General features: G+C 33.7%; 2 protein-coding genes and 1 long non-coding RNA gene across 3 annotated transcripts in view; 2 read left to right on the top strand and 1 right to left on the bottom strand.

Moving 5' to 3' along the window:
- Positions 1 to 2,057, top strand: part of LOC117116646 — a 7,688-nt gene extending 5,631 nt beyond the window's left edge. Inside the window, exon 2 of the long non-coding RNA XR_004446798.1 lies at positions 492 to 2,057. This is a non-coding gene — a long non-coding RNA (uncharacterized LOC117116646). The remainder of the gene's footprint in view (positions 1 to 491) is intronic.
- Positions 2,058 to 6,749: 4,692 nt separating this feature from the next.
- Positions 6,750 to 13,915, bottom strand: LOC117116636 (thymidine kinase 2, mitochondrial-like). Its single transcript, XM_033260710.1, has 6 exons — positions 13,740 to 13,915; positions 11,726 to 11,857; positions 11,455 to 11,618; positions 11,021 to 11,109; positions 10,327 to 10,487; positions 6,750 to 8,211 (listed from the first exon to the last, which is right to left on the bottom strand). Exons 1-6 carry the CDS (start codon positions 13,773 to 13,775, stop codon positions 8,110 to 8,112), a joined length of 684 nt encoding a protein of 227 aa, XP_033116601.1. The 5' UTR covers positions 13,776 to 13,915; the 3' UTR covers positions 6,750 to 8,109.
- A 76-nt stretch (positions 13,916 to 13,991) lies between these two features.
- LOC117116637 (EKC/KEOPS complex subunit TP53RK-like) lies at positions 13,992 to 17,777 on the top strand. The gene is made up of 2 exons (XM_033260711.1): positions 13,992 to 14,320; positions 17,055 to 17,777. Exons 1-2 carry the CDS (start codon positions 14,137 to 14,139, stop codon positions 17,531 to 17,533), a joined length of 663 nt encoding a protein of 220 aa, XP_033116602.1. The 5' UTR covers positions 13,992 to 14,136; the 3' UTR covers positions 17,534 to 17,777.
- Positions 17,778 to 19,920: the final 2,143 nt, after the last annotated feature.

Below are 19,920 nucleotides of genomic sequence, written 5' to 3' on the forward strand. Positions count from 1 at the left end.
ACCCTCTTCCCCCCCCCCCCACCCAGCACCACCACTGAAACCTAGGTTTTCATTATTAATTATATTTCTGTACTTTTTATTACAGTTGTAAAGTATTAACTTTTTCTTTTTAATTCATTATAGCCCAGAGTGCAATGTGGCTTAATACCCTTTGCGCTCTGGGCCCCATTTATCTTCATGTGCCTAGGGTCTCCCTTCAACATGACACCAGATTTCTTGTTGAGAATGAGTTATATTGATGCTATAAGCAGTATAAAAAGGCATTTAATCTAAATCATTGTAAACAAATGTTATCTTTATTCAGGGTTTCTTAAGTTGATTTGGTTTTGAGGGATTGCATTGCGCTCTGGGCTCCATTTATCTTCATGCCTAGGGTCTCCCTTCAACATGATGCCAGATTTCTTGTTGAGAATGAGTTACTGTATATTGATGCTGTAAGTGGTATAAAAAGGCATTATATCTAAATCATTGTAAATGTTATCTTTATTCAGGGTTTCTTAAGTAGATTTGGTTTTGAGGAATTGCATTATCAAACAAGTGCAAATGCAGAAAAAAAGTATGACAACACTGCCGACCAAGGCTTTCCATCGTACCAGCAAAACAAGATGGCGCTGGCAAGATCAATCCACACTATGTACACGGAATTCAGATCTAGAAGAACTTTTTGGATTTGGTTTAGAAAAAGCCTGCTTGGTTATACTACTGAGGAAGTTGCCATTCCTTCACACTTGCTAAAATCCAGAGCTAGATGAATACCATTGTTTTAAATGTACATCCACTCTGCAGCAAATACTAAAGTATGACTACACTAGTATTATACAGTTATTCTTTATATATATTTTTAACTCTAATTTTAACTAAGTTCACCATGAAAATTATTTTACAATGTAGTTCTGGTAGTTAAAGTTGGATTAACTATTTTAACAGACTGAGGTATAGGACCATAGTTTTATATAGTTATTAATAAAAATTCGACACAATATACTTTGTTAAAATAGTAGAGTAGATATTGTTTGAAAATGGGTATAACCCCAAAAAATTGCAACAAAAGTTTTTTCAACAAGGAAAACCTTTAGGCCAGTTGCACAACACAGTTGTGGATCCTTTTGCCATTTCTACTTTTTTTGAATTGGATGTTTTAATTTATTGATATTTAATATTTGTAATATTGGAATTTTGATTGATATTTATAATTTGTAATTTTTTCATTTTCTTTCATAGTAGCTGACTGATCTTTTTATGTTGCTTGATATACCAGCAGTTATAAATCTTAAGCTCTGATGCTACTTCACTATTAAGTAATACTGTACTAGTAGGTTTGCACTTTAATTCGAGGATCTGACAATGTGGTATGGTCTTCTGGTTCGGTCTCCAGTTAGGGGGTTAGCTGTGTATTAAAAGGTTAATGGTAAAAAGTGTTCTGAAATTAGCAGGGTCTGGAATTGGAGGGGGAACTTGATGTACAACTTTTACTTCAAATAGATTGCTCTATCTTATACTGGCATTGAACTAGTGCCAGTTCAGTTCAGTTCAACTTCATTTAACCATGGAGGCCCAGATCAACATAAGGTTGTTCTTCCCTGTGGCCGTGCACATAAATACAATACAAAATAAAAAAGTCAATATGTGGCTAACACAAGCCAAACCAGTCACTCGTCGCGAAAATTGATTTTTGGTTGTTAATATAGGGCTAAACAGCAAAATGAGAGCTATAAAATGGTAAAAGAATCATTTGAAAAGAATCATCAGAATCAATCAAAACATCAAGATATTCTCAACCAACAACAAAGTTCTTTTCAGAACTATCTATGACCAAACCATTACAAAATTCAATCTTATTTTCAAGTTTTACCATTTTATAGGGGGTTTCTTTTTGGTTGGATGTTAATTTATATTTAATGGGGCTCTGTTATGTAATGAATTTTAGTTGATTTTAATTTGTAATTTTTGCATATTTAAATTCTTTCTACATTTCAGTTTCGGCTGCAATAGATTATTTCTATCTTTAATTGTATTTTTTATATTTCAAAAATAAAGATACCATATTATATATATTATATTTTAGACGGAATTTATATTTTAAAGTGTTGATTTTTTAACAGTAATTGTTTTATTAACATGCAAGGCCGTAGGAAGCGGTCCAACTGGTCCAGTTGTAGAAACATGTGTTGCAGCATGTAAGGGGTTGGACAATTACAAAGTCGGGGGTTTGAAACCAACGATCACACTGCTTGTGTCCTTGGGCAAGAAATTTTTCTCTCTCCACCCAGTATGAAAGGGTACCTGTTAGAAGATGAATGATTTTGAATGAAATTAGTAGTGCTGATTACATGCTTAACTGGGAATAGTCTGGGGGTGGATGCAGGATTTGGCAGCAGGCGGTGCGTGAGATTCAGCCCCACCATGGCTGGGGCTGAAGTGAGAACATTTTGACAATATGGACGTCTAGGTGCCCAGAAATTGCACTCACATAGCTTAAAAGTCTTACCGGTAATTCTTATATAAACGATTGGATTGGATTTAACCAAGGATAGCCCACAAAAGTCTAGAAGACTTATTTCCAGTGGTGTCCTTCTGGTGGTGATTGGACAGCACACTGGGAGACAATCCCCTACTCTTTTCCTAAGAGTGTACTGGGTTCTTTAACATGCACGTGGGCCAACGGCTTAAACGTCTCATCCGAAAGACGGTGCGCTATTGTAACTTGTATTTCAGCCCTCTAGCTGAAACACAAAGAAAGGCAGCGATAAGAATTTAAATAAAATTTAATCAAATCAACATTTATTTTTTCACAATATAACAATAAAAAATATATAATTTTTAACAAATATCTAAGATATTATATGTATATACACTATTTTAGTAAATATAATTTAAATTGAAAGAGGCATGTGCCCTATAACTAATTAGAAACAAATTCCAATTAAAACTTGTGATGGGCTAGCCAGATAATATACTATAGTAAGTAATAAGTAAATATATAATTAAGAACTAAAAAGACATATAAACATAGAGGAAGCACAATTAATTGATGTAAAAAATAAATCAAAAAAAAAAAAAGAAGAAACACAACTAAGTATACATTAATTATAATTTGAATGAAGGTATTTTTTTAATTTGTATGAGAAAAGTTTACTTGTGGAGGACAGTGTTATATTGTTAGGAAGATTGTTAAATAATTTAGTACCGCTGTAACAGATATTGTGTTGCATTTGAGTGAGTTTTGGTTGAGGTAAATGAAGTTCATGTGAAGCCCTAGTAATGTATTTCAGAGTTAGGTTTAAAATTACAGGAACAATTTGAGGGAAGGTTAGAATGTATATAATCATAAACAAAAATACATAGCTGGAGTTTGTTGATGTCATGAATAGTTAAAAGATTGAGATCAGAAAATAAACAATGTGTATGGCTAAACGTGGTGCACCAGAAATAAGGCGGATAGCTTTCTTTTGAAGAAGATAAATTTTATCAAGTTTAGAAGGGTAGTTATTGGCCCACACAATAGCTAATAAACGGAAGAATAAGAGAACAATAAATATTACGGAGAATATGTAAGGGTAAATATAAAGACAGACGATAAAAAATACCTATGTTTTTTGAAATTTTAGTTTCTATTTCCTTTATATGAATTTTGAAGTTCAATTCCTGATCAATTTCAACTCCAAGAAATCTAGTATTTTTCACAAGGGGGATTATTTGGTCACCGATCATTATATTACGGGTTTCATTAAGTCTTTTTTGGTGGCGAAAACCAAACAGCATGAAATTGCATTTGTTAATGTTAATAGAAAGTTTATTTACTATAAAATAATCATTTATATTTGTTAGTTCCTGATTAAAAGTACGAAAAATAGATTTAAAATTAGTATTAGAATAAAAAAGAGTAGTATCATCAGCATAGAGATAAAAGGTTAGAATTTTTGAGGCAGTGGGTAAATCATTAATATAAAGTAAAAATAAAAGAGGACCAAGAAGAGAACCTTGAGGCACACCACAGGTAATAGGTTTCAAATCAGAAATATGAGTATTATTAGTAGTATTAGTATTATTGTGCATTGAGGTCTATTAGAAAGGTAGTCTTTGAAAAGATCCAAAAAAACACCACGAATACCATAATTAAAAAGTTTAGAAATTAAAATTGAATGATCAATTGTATCAAAGGCTTTTGAAAGGTCAATAAAAAGACCTGCTGAAAAAGATTTATTTTCAATTGCATCCATGATTTTGTTTGTGATGTCAATTAAAGGATAAGAAGTGGAATAATCTTTTCTAAAACCAAATTGGTTGGTAGTGTATATAGAATGTTATTTTTTAAATAAAATCGTAAGTTCGGTCATATATAATTTTCTAAAGGATCTTCGAAAAGATCGGAAGAACGGAAATTGGACGATAATTATTTGGATCTGATTTGATGCCCTTTTTAAAAATAGGTGTGACTTTTGCTAATTTCATGCTGTTTGAGAAAACACCAGTGGAAAGGGATAAGTTAAATATACGAGTTAAGGGATAAAGAACAAGATCAATAGATTTTTTTACAACTTGTCCACAGACGTCATCAATGCCTGGAGCCTTGTTAGTTTTGAAAGAGTTTACAATTGAGTACACTTCTTCAGAAACTGGAGAAAGAAAGATTGAGTTTGGAATAGGGGAATGAAGGTAATCGCAGAAGGTTCTAGGAGTGTTATTAATGATTTTCTTAGCAAGTTCAGGACCTATATTAGTAAAGTGATTGTTTAATAAATTTGAGACTTTCAAGGGGTCTTGTATTAATTCACCTTTATCCAAAATCTCAATATTAGGTAAGGTGTTATTTAATGGTTTAAGTAAAGAATTTATGACACGCCAAGTAGCCTTGATATTAGATTTAAGCTTATTAAATGTGTATTTATAATAATTAGATTTAGCAATTTTTAGGAGATGGTTTAATATATTGCGATAACGCTTATATTTACATACATTGCTATTTGTGGGATGATGGATGCTTTTTAGGTAAAGTTTACGTTTATGTGAAATTGAGATTAATAGTCCATCAGACATCCATGGTTTAAGTTTTTTATTTGCTTTGCAGGGTTCGGTTAAAGGAAAATTATTATTATATAGGGTTACGTACTTTTTCATAAAAGTATCGTATGCTATATTAGGGTGCGAGGCATTGATGACATCATACCACGAACAGTTCGATAAATCGCTCCGAAAGTTTAAAATATTATTTGCATTAATTTTACGAAATTTGCAGTTAGTATTATTATTAATATTTGTTTTAGGCCTACTGGACTTGTTTATAAAACTAATGTTAAAAACAGGAAGATGATCAGTGGCATCATTAATGATAATACCACTGTTAGAGGGTTCAAGGTCATTAGTAAAAATATTATCAATAAGAGTAGCGGAATGTGGAGTTATCCTTGTCGGTTTATGAATGGGGGTAAGAAGAGAATTGTTGAATAAACAATGGATAAAATCATTAACGTTGTTATCAGATTCATATTTTAAAATATCTATGTTGAAATCACCAAGAAGGAAATCCTTTTTCTTCTCTTTTAATATCTTTTTAAGCAGAAGCTCAAATTGTTCAGTAAAATAAGGAATAGTGATATCATGAGGTCTATACATAGTACCTACAATTTTGTTTTCGTTGAGTGTATGAATTTCGATAAATAATGATTCACAAAAATAATTAATGGGAGTTAGGTCGTTTCTAAGAGAATATTGAGTATTGTTTTTAATATACAGTACATGTTAATTCCACCACATTTATAAGAACGAGGCTTAAAAACTGTGGAATAATTTGGAATATAAATAAGTGGGCTGGTAAAGTCCATCCAAGTTTCTGTTACTGAAATGATATCAAAATTAAAGTTGAGTGATTTAATACAATTTGAAATCGATTCGAAGTTCTTAAGCAGACTTCTGCCATTAAAGTGAATACAAGAAAAATTATTTTCACAGTCATTAATTTTAAATTTACTTTTGAACTCGATTAGTAAATAAAAATTTGATACGTTTTCATTGTTGAAAAAATTATTGTCAGGATCTATGTTGTCAAATTGTCTAGCAGATGCAGTTGGTTTAAAAACTAAGTTAGAAAGTCGATCGCAATTGAACCGGGACCTAGAGATCTCCATAGTTCAGCGCACACACAGTGGCTACCACCAGATTAGCCGTCTAATCTAAGCTGCTCTCAACAATAAAATACAATTACATTTTCTTAATACAATTTAGGGTGGTGCAGTCGCACTGTACACAACCTCTCTCCCCCCCCCACCCCCCGCATCTGCCCCAGATATTCTCCAGGGAGCAGCGGAGGAGGTTGCATGTTTATGTTTAATCGTGTATCCAATGACCTGGGAAAACAAATGCCTTGTGCTGTTTTCCTTGTGCACTATATAAATTCTATAGAATAAATAAGTAAATATAAATATTTCACCAATCAATATTTATTTATTTATTATATTTATACAGGATAATATATCAGGAGGGTGTAACAATCTGTTTTACACATTGTCCTGTTTTGTGATACAAAATAATCTGGTTTGTACATGCCAAAATGCCATTCTGAGTTTCTAAAAAATATAAGAAAGTACTCAAATTTGGTTTCATTCCTTGTCAGGGAATAGTTGGCATCCACATAGTGTTGGTATAATATTGAAATGAATGACTGCTTTTGTCAAGCTTCAAAGTATATAGGCTTTACTGCAAATGGTTTTTTTTTGTTAACAGTAAGCCACTAAATAGTACAATTATTTATATTTTTTTTTATTCTTGGAAATTTTATTTACAATAAATACTGTACTAATAACTACAACAAAACTACAATACCAGTCACAGGTACACTAAATCCAACACTGTTTTCGAATCTTTCACTCACAATTTAAAATAAACATTACACCAAAATGATCTTACTGTCATAATAAAAATTGTTGTTGTCGATGTGGGAATCTATGCATAAAAATGTTATGTTTAATTAAAATATGGTACTTCTTGACAGGTATAGTCTCAGTAAAAATCATTTAGATCGTTCAAAACAGGGATGGTCCTATTGGAGAAAAAACAATTTGTCAAGAAGAAAAACATTATATGTAATTTTTACAAATTAGTAGACCCTAAAATAGATTAATTAAGCATATGAAACCCTTAAATTATCATAGTTCTGAGTCTTCACCCCCTGAATCACTTTCAAGAGATTTTGAGCAATGCCTGACCATGTCCAATTACACTCTCGTTGGGCCCTCCTCCCCAACCGGTACTGTTATTTATGCAAAAGAATAAAGTAAAGACAGGGAAATATTTTTTTCTTTGAGGTAAATTAATAGCAATTCAAATATTGTTCAGTTATATTCACGACAGCTGGTCAGCTTGTTTGCAGGTCACTAGGGTTTTTTTTTAATTGTATCAATTGCTGACATGACTCCAATAAAATGGAACCAGAATTCTTGAAACTGTTTTCTGTGTTCATGTGTAGAAGCTTCACATCACGTAGAATGAGAATTAAAAGACTACTTTGAGTAATTATAACTGCTTTTCCTTACAAATTATCATTGAGTAGCTTAATAATATACTCTTCTACTACAGTATACCTTTATTTTACACTAAATACACTGGATTCTATGCTAATTGTCTTTCATATGACCATTGTGGTCACTGATTATATTAACAATTACCATTTTATCAAATGCTTTTTTTAAAACCTTTTTTTCATATAATTTGTTTTTATAAAAAGTGAGATTAAAACTGGACAGTCATGTCAAACAGTATATTTTAAAGAAGTATAGTAATTATTATGTTTACATAAAAGAGAATGAATTACTGGTATAAAAAATATTTTAAGAAAGTTTTAAAACTAAGTATGTACAATGCCCTATTATCAATATTTCAAACATATACAGTTACAATTATAAAAGTACAGTACTGATTTGAATTTTCCAAATACTTATCCATTTTCTAAGATTTTGTTTGCTTTTAGGACAGAAAATCAATCTATCATTTTTGTTTAAAATTAACCTGAGTTAAAAATTATGTACAAACCCACATTTTAAGTATTTAAGTAAAATAAATCATAAATGAGTCATAAAAAATACTTGTTCTGCCCAAATTGTTATGCTTGATGTATCAAGATTGCACCTCAATTATACGTTCAACATGTAATAGAGTAGCGTCATCTTTGAAGTAAATTTCCTCCATTTCTTCTAACGGTTGATCTGCATCTACCACCTAAAAAAAAAAAACAAAAAAAAAAAAACAATATCACTATATAATTAAATCTTAACTTTTTCTTTGGGTTAACCTCACAACAATACCAATTTAAAATTATGATTCCAGATTAATATGGAAATTTTTTTTTCTTTTTATAAAGATCACTGAAAATAGCATCCTAACTAAATTAAAGCTAGGCACACACTTTGTCCAACGTTTTTTATGACGATCTGCCGACAAACAGCAAACATTTAGAAATCAACATTTAGGACTTATTTTAGATTAGATCATATATAAAATTTTAATAGAGCAAGTTTGATGCCAAGTTTTCAAATTTTCAAATAACAACCTTGCATTAATATTACACTTCTATAGGTATACCCAAAAACCAAAACAAGTTGATATATTCAGTCTATCAAAAAAACAGCCTGTATTTCTGACTTATTCGAGATGTTAATATGCCAAAGTGGCATTAGAAAAAATTTTTTTTTTTAAATACATTTAAAAATTGGTTTTCAAACATGAATCTGCCCCTACTTTTCCCCTACTGTATTTTATTGGGCAGCAGAAGAGGACAAACAAGCAATTTGTTTTAGGCCTTATTTTTTTGTTTTGATCAGTGGTACAGTCGAGTCCGCCAAAGTCGACTCTGTTTAAGTTGAAAATTCGTGTTAGTCGAATTTTTGAAAAAGTCCCAATTTTTTCCCTATGTATTACTGTGTTAATTGTATGTTTAATTCAAATTTTTATAAGTCGAATTTCGGCTATATCGACGGAATTTTCCGGTCCGGATAGGCCAGTTTTAAAGTAATTTTAACAACACAAGTCGAAGTTCCAAATTTAGAAGCGTACGTAGGAAAAAACGAAGTTCAATCCTTGTTGTACGGCAATAAGTTAGCCATGTCAAAACTAACATCACAGACAGCGCACTGTGGAATGATGCCTCACACGATCATATATTGTAAGATTCAGTCTACTCTTACAATACAGACACCCCTCCGGACCAGCTCCAATGTTTGGTTTTTCGTCCAGTTCAGTTTGTAGAACTTGTATTGAACCCATTTCGAACAAGATTGTTGTTGGGCCTAGTAGGGTGTAATCCAAAACCTGTCAACCCTAAAACCAAATTTTCAGTTTTAAAAGTTTATGAAAGTATATTATATCACTTTAAACGAACAATTGTGTGGGCATTTGAAGCTGACATTTTTTTCCTGATAATATGCACATTTTTTGTGTATCATGTGACCAAACTTAAGAAAGTACTTTAGTAAAAGTGGCAGGAAGGAAATCCTACTATTTGCAGATATCTTCAGTCAGAATAATTTCTAAGATTTTAAATTAGGTTTGTTTTATAGTTAGCAATCAATAGTACAAAATGAAGTAAAAAAAATGTTTTAAACGCATTTCTTAATTATTAATATTGAAGCATTTTTATTGGTCAAATTCTGTCCCGCCACCAGTTGAAACCAATTTAACTTTTTTTAGACACTTTACTATGATCAGATTTTCATTACATTTTGCTATTATATGATTTTATATGTGCAATTTATGATTTAGCTTTAAAAAATAATTTTGTCAAATTAAAATTAATCAATCAGCTTTGTTGAGTTGTCTTTATTTCAGGTTGATTCCAAATGGTTTTTAAGGATTAAAAGCAAGAATATACACTTACTAAAACATTAGAATGCGTACACTTCACAATTAACCAAGAAAACGTCTACTGTTGTGTCATGTTAATCAACAAATAGTCTCCATGGCAATGCGAATACAGCTAAGCGTCTTGTTTTCACAGCGTCTGGTATGCTTGTTTTTAATGATGTCTATTTAACTAACGTCTGGTTTTTCCAGTGAATGTTACCGTTCTGAATTGGAAAAATCGTCCGAGATTCGGAATAGGGAGTTTTTTAAAGGAAGAATTAGGAATGATTTTGGGACTTCAAAAAATGTTCGGTTTTGTTCGAAATTGGATTTTGTGGGCATTGAGTACACATAGTATTGTTCTATGTTAATATTTTTTTCCCGAAAATGTCAAAATCTGTATAACTCAAACTTTTTATGTCAGTCCCATTAGATTCGACTTAGGCGGACTCGACTGTAGCTTGTTTTTGGAAAAGTATTATGATAAGAACTTACTACGACATTGGAATTAGGATTAGACTTCGAGCCTCCCATCAACCATTCCTCGTGCAAGTTATGGATCTGCTGTAAGTATTCCAATGGGATGCAGTTTTCCTCACTCCGGCAGCGCTTCTTTATCCTTTCATAGCATTTCTGTGGTGAAGTTCTAAGGTAGACTGAAAAATCAACACAAACGAAATTAAATTTAAATGGTACAGTAATTGTGTAATTGTTCAACTACCAGCCAGGAGAATAAAAAAAAAAAATTTAATTGTTTCAAAGTAATTTGTAATAAAATTAATTTTTATAAAGAAATATGTTCTTTTGAGATCTTATGTGATAAATTCTCAGCACATCATATTAAGAAATGGCGCGCAGATAACTTTCCTCTACACAAAATCAATTTACAAATATCACTGCTGCTAGAAAATAAGAGCTATAGTGATTAATGTTTTCTCTCAATATTCAGCCCAATAGCCCTGAGCCTGGTTTTCTTAAAATCACAACCTTCAGTTTCATGTTATTTTTTAGGCCTAGTAATAGCCACTAGTCGGTGTATAACCGATATCAACCGTTTACAGTAAATTGTTTCAATGATTGGCTATAATGTAACATGTTTTATAGAAACCAAGCTTATACCAGTTTTTTTCATAACTTTAACTTGTCATTTTTTTCCAAGTTATATTGGTGATAATGTGCATCAACTTACTAATTCTGTCGACATTGAGATTCATATTTTCAAAGATCCAGTCAAACCATTCATTGATAATGGCGTATTCAGCATCTGACATTTTATTGCTACAAAGAAAATAAACAATTTGCATTTATTATAACACACATCAATTAAAAAACAACTAAATGATGTCTGCCACTCCATTTTTTTATATGGAATCCCCAATAATTACAACACTTGAAAAAAACCATTATCAACTACTGCATAGCAGTTTAGCTCAGTTTACAGTCAAAAAATGTTACGCTGCAGTGTGATGCTGATGCAGCCTGCAAAATTTATTTTAGAATAGTGTCATTACAATTCTTTATATTACTGAAAATGTGTTCCCCACACTTTTCCATTCATCTCATTATCCATCAGATGTATGTCAATTTTTTTTTTTTAAACTTCACTGAACCAAGTGAACTAACCTTCTGTAAAGGTTCTCAACAAACACATGTCTAGCACTGAATAATGACCTCTCCATCAGTTTTAATGGTTGCTTTGATGGAAATGTGTGGTTCTGCAACATGGTTAATTGTAAATACGATTGGAAAGCAAAACTCCATCGATGTGGATCCTCATACATCAAACCCTGGGAAATGTCGAAAAAAATGAATGCAGTGAATCATCAAGGATACAAAAAATGGTTTTTTGTTTGACTAAATATTTAAGGTCAAAAGTTGACTGTAGAATACTCACCAATGTATTGTGGCCTCTAACATTTTGCCATTTGCAAACTGGTTCTGTTAGAACTTCAACACCTGGCACTTGGTCTTTAAAGAGTTTCAGCATGGTGGTTTTGCCACAGCCAATGTTTCCTTCTACACATACCTTTAAAAATGATTGTAAATTTAGTTGTACCCTCCTTGCTATAAAAAATCTTCATTGCAGATACGCTGCCAGCAAAGCTGCCTGCACCGCCGCGGAAATAGCCGCCAAAACCTCAGGGAATAAGGCCGAAGGGCCACTCGCCTCCGGAGTGTGTGGCGAAGCTGAATCTTGTAGTTACGTTGTTTTGCCTCGGAAAATCACTGGATTTAAGCTCTGTGCTTAAAGATACTGTAGGTGGTGCTATCTCCGAAACGACTCATTATTGAGACTTGAAAGTTTCACAGGTTTCAGACGTGTTTAGTATACTCCCAAATGATATTTTCTCAAAATCGACAAAAATGTCAGTTACGTTGTTTTGCCTTGGGACGGACGAGTAGGCCTATACCTGGTTTATTGCTCTAAAGGTTTTAAAATATGGAGTTAAATGAATTTTCCTTACTTTGAGACTGGTGTAGTGGTGATAAAATGATAAAAAAGGTGTCCCCTTAATAAGGGTGTCCCTTTAATAGGGGTTGGCCGTAGTGTTAAAATATATATTGCCCCTCGTTTCACAGAAAAGTATCCCCTTAATACTGTAGGTCTACTGTATTTTTCTTAAACAAATATTAAGACAACCTGTAATGGAATACACCCTTCCTGCATGGGAAATGAGTTTTTAAAATAAAAATCAAATTTATCAACTTGAACAGCTTAGTGTGGCTAATGTCCCTGAGCTTACATTAGCACTAGGAGGCTTGATCTGTGCAAACATTTTTTTGTTAAACTTAAAATCGTAATCATATCTTAAATTATTTTCTTCTTCCGGGACCATGTAACCATAATTATAGTCTCCGTTCTTCACAATTCCAAATCCCAAGGGCAAATAGAAAAATTTATTAGATTATCACTCCCACCCGAGCAACAATTTTGGAAATATTGATGTAGGAATATTTACTTTTTTTATTTATTTATTTTTTGTCGCATCATATATTTTAACTGCATAAAAACAAATTTGCAATAAAGAAATGCTCACAAAATATAATGGACTTGTCCCCAAATTCAGCAGACTTCAAACTCTTCCAAAAGATTAGATCAGACATTGGGATCGCCGTAAAGTTGAAAATGCAAAGCCCATTCTTTAAACTTGTTGTTTACTGTCGCTAAAAATAAACAGCTCACTAACTGCGGCTAAAAATAGACAACACCACGGTCCTACTGTACTGTACGACTAAAAATTTATTTATTTATTTAATTATTTATTTCCTTCACATCCAACAGCAAGTACACTTGTCACTTACACAGGATGAGAATGATGATTTGTATAAACTAAGTCTCCTAAGACTTAGGAAGTGGAGTTGATTTTAGTCGTGAGAAAAAGCCCTGCTGTGACAGGATTTGAACCCAGGACTCTGGGACCAGAAGGCAAGCATCTTAACCACTGAGCTATTCAACTCCACTCAAGCTATTCAACTCCACTCCAAAATAGGCAACACCGCAGTTCGTCCCTAAAGAGACCCGCCTAGTGGGCTGATCGGATCGTTAATTCACAGCAGGAAGATGTTCCACAGAGACTGTCGCTGCTAAAAAAGTGCTTGTTACATCATGTATTACATACAAGTGGGCAATCTTTCTTGTGATGGGTGTGTTTGGTTGGATTGGTTGTTGTTGGGCAAAAACTAACCTATGACATCAAGAAAGAAAATGTAGGCAAAGGCTGGCCTAGCTCGAGGTAAAGACCAAAGCCTAGGAGCATATGCCTGCTAATACTAACTATAATTTGTTCCCTAGCCTGCTGTTCAGTCTTCATCATTCACTTTCAAAACATCGGATGGAGGAGGGTGGGGCCTCATTAAATTCCAGGCCTACAGAGAATTAATGAAATAATTTATAAAATGAAACTTACTGTTGTTTTATCTGATAAAAGTGAACCACCCAGCATGTTGATATTTCAAACACAAAGCTGTGATTATGATAAACTTGGAATATCAGAGGAGAAAGGAAACGAGCCAGACCCGGCTGCCAGTTAATGATCGGTGGCTAGCTTTTCATCGGCTGTTCGTCGTTGTTTGACAAAACAAAAATACAAATTTCGCGCCTGCACACTGAGGTTGCCGCGACAAGCGGAATATTCTGCTCTATCTGCTATTTCTTTCAGGTGAGACCTCTTTGTGTTAAACATAGCGAGAGGAGGAAATAAACAAAATATGGTGGACAAACACACGACCTGTATCCGTCGTCTGTCGTCTGCTAAAATAATAAAGTTAAATAAAGGGCAATGATTTGATAGCTCGTTGGTGAAAATGGCACAGAATATGGTAAAACAGGGGGCTGAAGCTAGAGTGTATGAAGGCGAGTTTTTTAGTCGTGCTATTATTGTAAAAGAACGTTTTTCGAAGAAATATCGACATCCAATTCTAGATGAAAAGCTAACCAAGAAACGGACGACGCAAGAGGTGCGAGCCATCATGCGTTGCAAGAAGGCGGGTGAGTACAATTGGCTAGCCCTACGCTAGCCTAGACCGAGAATGTAGAAAGAAGGGTAGCGCTAGGACTGGGTAGATTTTTAGGAGACGTTAAGAATTTATATTGATTACAAAAACGATTATTCAATAAATATATTTATTATTATGATAATAAATTGAGGACTTCATTCATTGTTTTTGCATCAGAACATAAATATTTGGGTATCATCATAGATAGATGATAAACTGGAATAAGCACACACAAGGACGTCAACTCAACGTCTTCATTTTCTTAGGAAGCTAAAGAAGTAGGGCAGGAAACACTATCTCTCTTCTATCAGAGTGCAATAAAATCAGTTATCTGCTTCTGTTGTATTGCCTGGTTCAGCAGCCTTACAAAGAAAAATAGTAAACAAATTAAGAAAATAACCAGAGTGGCAGGAAAAATTATTGGTATGGAGCTTAATGGTTAATGGTTATTAATATAGAGCGCAAAATACAAAAAGTCTCTAAGCGCTATCAGGCAAGTGTAAAGATGGAACGGAAACCAAAACCACAAAATAAAAAGAAGTGAAATTTGAAAACCATGCCAGCACCCAAACCGAAGTATGGGGATACGCCCTGATCGCTGGCTAGGGTTCAATCTAATTGAACTACAGTCAGCACCTGTTGAGTCTCGGCCATCTCGGATTCGGGCGCCTCCTATCCTATTTATTTATTACACTTCATTACACTTCCTAGTTAAAGCTATAAAAGCTAGCTGGCATGGAAATAGAAAAAAAAAATAAACTAAAGGGACGAGAATAAGTGGATCTTAAGTCTTTCTTTGAAAATGGTGACAGAAGGTGACTCACAAATAAATAAAGGTAACAAGTTCCACAACTTGGGCCCAGCAACCATAAACGATCGCTCCCCACAAGACTTTAACCGAAAGGATGGACAATAAAGATTGGTTGAGTCAGTTGTTGACCGGAGGGAACGAGTGCAAGTTGCAGAACGAACCTTAATTAATTCGGAAATGTATTGTGGTGATAACTTGTGAATTGATTTGTAAACATATAAATGTACTTTGAATTCAATACGCTGTTTCACTGGCAACCAATGAAGACGACGAAGAGTAGAGGTGATGTGATGGAATTCAGGTGTCCCAGTGATAAGACGAGCAGCGATGTTCATCAATAGCTGCAGCTTTCTAATTGATGTTAATGGTATTCCGTAAAGGACTCCATTACAATAATCCAATCTTGATGTAACCATAGCATGTACAAGTTTTGACGTAGCATCTTCATTTAAAAAATGCCTAACTGCCTTGATGTTGCGGAGATGGAAGGATACTACTCTGCATGTGTTGGTAATATGTCTAATCATGGATAGTGTGGAGTCAAACGTTACACCGGAATGGTGATGGAATGATGTTGGTGTCTCCCACGCGGATGTTTTCAATGATGGGTACATTTAGACGGTGTTTAGGCTTTATATACAGCACTTCTGTCTTGTCTGTATTGCAGCAAAGCATATTGATAGACAGCCATCTATGAACATCATCAATACAACCATCCAAGTATAATAAGCAGTCTTTGTGATAAGTCTGCCCTTACAAAATTAGATAAAATAAATTACAGGATGAGTCTCACCCACTTTTTGGATACATAACTTTTAACAAATCAGGAAGAATCAGACAAACTACTGTTAAAACAAATCGGTTAAAGAATTCCTTCATACCTCAAACATGTCAGCTCTACAATAGTCAATTTTCCAGATAATCAGTATTATTTAGGTACCTTTGTTGTTTAAGCTCAATTCCACTGTCTTTCTCTTTAGTTAAGTTAGTTAACGTTTTTGGTGCTATTGTATTTGTGATATATTTAATTTATATTTTATGTGATGTGTTTGTGTTTTTTGTTTTTTATGTATAAGCACAGGAAAGCAAATCTCATGTATATTTTTTTATATGTGACAATAAAATCTATCTTGAATCTTGAATCTTAAAGTAAAAGAAGGGAAAACAGGACTAGCCTACAGAGGGCCCATCACACTGGTGGTCACAATTTTAAGATCATTCTTCCTAGGCATAACACAATTTTTCGTGATTCATTCTTTGACACTAGAGTTATAGATATTAGTGGAACAAAAATAAGATAAGCTTTGAAGCCATAACGGAGGGTCGTATGACATTAATTTTTTTCTGGAAAATGTTCTCAAACGACTATTCATTGTAATGCATAGGCCTATTTTAATGCACTACTTAGATAGGCTTTTCTTATTCCATCTTGATTTCGAGGTCAAAATCATTTTTCAATTTTTTTTTTCAATCATATAGAAACTGTGTAGAATAGTCTATCGAGAACATTTTCCAGAAAAATTTAATATGATACAACCCTCCATCATGGAGTTATGAATTTTTAGATAAAATGAGGACAAGAATTCAGCTTCAAAGCTTATCTTATTTTTGTTGGTTACGCACCACTGACTTGGGTTGTTTGACATCACTTCAAGATGTTTACCGATTCGTGGAAAAGGAATGTTGCTTTTATGTAATCTGGCTTACACATTTTGTACATAAAAGACTATTAATATGCTACTAATACCAAACTATTTTTCAGTCAGTAGCAACAGCCATCCCAGCTTTGGCACCCTCTATTTTAAGTTCCTCAATTTATCACTAGGTACATTACTTTTTTAACACAAAAACAAAAATTAATTGGAGTTGGACAATCATATTTCTAATTGTATAATATTATATTATTACCCCACAGGTATAGCTACTCCTGCTGTTTATTTTGTAAATTATGAGACCAACCAGATCTTCATGGAGAATATTAAGGATTCATTAACAGTGAAAGATTACATTCAGAGACTACAGACAGAGGAAGATGGTGAGGAACACCTAAAAAGGCTTTCAGACAAAATTGGCAACATCCTGGCAACTATGCATGATATTGATGTAATCCATGGCGACTTGACAACTTCTAACATACTCATAAAAAGGCCTTTTGAGGACTTGCATCTTGTACTTATCGATTTTGGACTCAGTCATGTATCCAAGCTGCTGGAAGATAAGGGTGTAGATCTATATGTTCTGGAGAGGGCACTTCTAAGTACACATCCAAATACAGAAATATTTTTTGAGCGTATACTTCAGAACTATAGCCAAAAATCAAAAAAGTCAAAAGAAGTTCTTGTTAAATTGGAGGAGGTCCGTATGAGAGGGAGAAAACGCCTAATGGTTGGATAAGATTGAACAGCAGGCATTCCTATTTCAAATCACTATTGTTCAAAATTCAAGGGGTTGTGAAATGAAAAACTACTAAAGAATGCTCACAGTCTATGAAAAATTGTTGCCTGATGTCATATCCTGTATTATGCACGTTTTCAGAATCAGAAAAATTGTGTAATTTGAAGAATTAAATGCTATACTATGTGTTAACAGAAAAATTGAAATGTAAGGAGTTTTTTAATAAACCAATTGTGAAATAATATTTTTGTATTTGCAAAACATTTCTGTCAAGAAACAATATACATGATACAGTATATAAGTCTTTTTAATCCTAGGAAACATACTTGTGCCTATTCATATTACAGAAGAAAGCCACCATCTGGGATTATTGCATGGCACAAGACAAATCTCTAAAATGCAAGGGTCACTAAAGAGTATAAACCAGAGGATCCACTAATTAGTCTTAAATAAAACAAAAAGACAGTAACTCCAAAAAGAGACAGACATTTTGAGATCGTTTTGATCTATCATCATCAAGAATACTGGTGAGAAAATCTCACCCACCCATGATATATGTTTACAATATTTACAGAAGTATAACAGAAAGCACATAAAAACCGACCAATCAGATTAAAATCAAAGTTATAACTAGCCAATTAAAAACGAGGTAATTAAAAAAAATGAGGTGTGTCTTATATTAAGTATATCACTTATTATGAATAAACAATGAATAAACAACAATTATTCAACAATAGTATAGAAGCCTGGGAATGCTGGCTGAATGAAAGTCTCATGACATGAAATAAAAATGAAAATCTTATTGTTTTAATGGGAGATTTTTTTACAATTTTTTTTTTTTTTGGAATTAGTAGACTGCTAGACGATCATAGAATCTGAACTTGGTTATTATGTGACTCGGTTATTTTTTTTCACGGTAAACCAAGGGCGGTGGCGAGACACCCTATTCACCCCTCTAGATTCGCCACTGCTTTAAGCAGGCATTTATCAACATGCAGAGGACTCCTGTGATATGTAGGTGTCATGAAATACGAAACAACTGAAAAGTGGCAGGGTAAAAAAATTCGTCCAAAAAAGTATGAACTATAGCTAATGGTTTTTACCAAAATTGGCCAATTTTTAACCCGGTCTTTATTCCCAGATTCGGCCACGGGCCTAATTGAGTATCATCCTTGTTATGTAAGCTTAAAATTAGGCTTTAGTGGCATTTATCAACCTGCGGAGGACTCTTGTGATCTGTAGCTGTCATGGAATACAAAACAACTGGAAAATGGCATAGTAAAAAATATCGTCCCAAGAAAAAAGTATGAGCTATAGCTTATGGTTTTTACCAAAATTGGCCAATTTTTAACCTGGTCGTTTTTTCACGGTAAACCAAGGGCGGTGGCTAGACACCCTATTCACCCCTCTAGAATCGCCACTGCTTTAAGTGGCATTTATCAACATGCAGAGGACTCTAGTGGTATGTAGGTGTCATGAAATACGAAACAACTGAAAAGTGGCAGGGAAAAAAGATTTGTCCAAAAAAAGTATGAACTATAGCTCATGGTTTTTACCAAAATTGGCCAATTTTTAACCCGGTCTTTATTCCCAGATTCGGCCACGGGCCTAATTGAGTATCATACTTGTAATATGTAAGCTTAAAATTAGGCTTTAGTGGCATTTATCAAACTGCAGAGGACTCTTGTGATCTGTAGCTGTCATGGAATACAAAACAACTTGAAAATGGCATGGTAAAAAAAATCTCCCCAAGAAAAAAATGAGCTATAGCTTATGGTTTTTACCAAAATTGGCCAATTTTTAACCTGGTCGTTTTTCCCTGATTCGGCCAAATGAGCCTAATTGAGTATCATCTGATTTATCGTTATTTAAGCTTAAAACAAGGCTTTAAGCAGTGGCGGATCTAGGATTTAGGAATGGGGGTGGATAATGGAAGGTGAGAAGGCCCAAGCGGGGTGGGGGAGGGCTGTCCCCTCCCATTTGAGTTCTTTTTTTTTTAATTAGTTAGAAATTAGTTTTAGAATTAGATGATCTTAGATGGCATTTGAAAAGAAGTAGCTTAGAATAGAAAGTGTATGTTTACCAGAGTACATGACATAGGTCATGTGATTCAAGGGGGCCTGGCTTGATTTATCAGAAAAAATTAAAATTCGACTCAAATTTTGAGTGCCATTTCCGGCCATCAAGAGGTTCCATAATCATGAATTTTGTTAAAATCAATTCCAACCATGGTGGGGCTGAGGTAGTACAGACCACTGATAGACCTTAAACCTCTGGAAGTCCCTCTGGCCCCCTCTATTTCAAATTCCTAGATCCACAACTTCAGAAGCAGACACACAAGACGAGTGAGACCATTATTTTCTTTTCATGGTAGTCACCCTATTCAA

Source organism: Anneissia japonica, unplaced genomic scaffold (genome assembly GCF_011630105.1).
Source record: "Anneissia japonica isolate Jap-2015-1 unplaced genomic scaffold, ASM1163010v1 scaffold1060_len253145_cov167, whole genome shotgun sequence".
NCBI classification, from domain to species: domain Eukaryota; kingdom Metazoa; phylum Echinodermata; class Crinoidea; order Comatulida; family Comatulidae; genus Anneissia; species Anneissia japonica.

Excerpts from the sequence above, each read along its gene's own strand:
- LOC117116637 (XM_033260711.1), top strand. The coding sequence starts at position 14,137 with ATGGCACAGAATATGGTAAAACAGGGGGCTGAAGCTAGAGTGTATGAA. Across the intron at positions 14,321-17,054 it reads CATGCGTTGCAAGAAGGCGG|GTATAGCTACTCCTGCTGTT; the intron begins GTGAGTACAATT and ends ATTACCCCACAG.
- LOC117116636 (XM_033260710.1), bottom strand. The coding sequence starts at position 13,775 with ATGCTGGGTGGTTCACTTTTATCAGATAAAACAACA. Across the intron at positions 11,619-11,725 it reads TTAGAGGCCACAATACATTG|GGTTTGATGTATGAGGATCC; the intron begins GTGAGTATTCTA and ends GACATTTCCCAG. Across the intron at positions 10,488-11,020 it reads TCTCAATGTCGACAGAATTA|TCTACCTTAGAACTTCACCA; the intron begins GTAAGTTGATGC and ends TTGATTTTTCAG.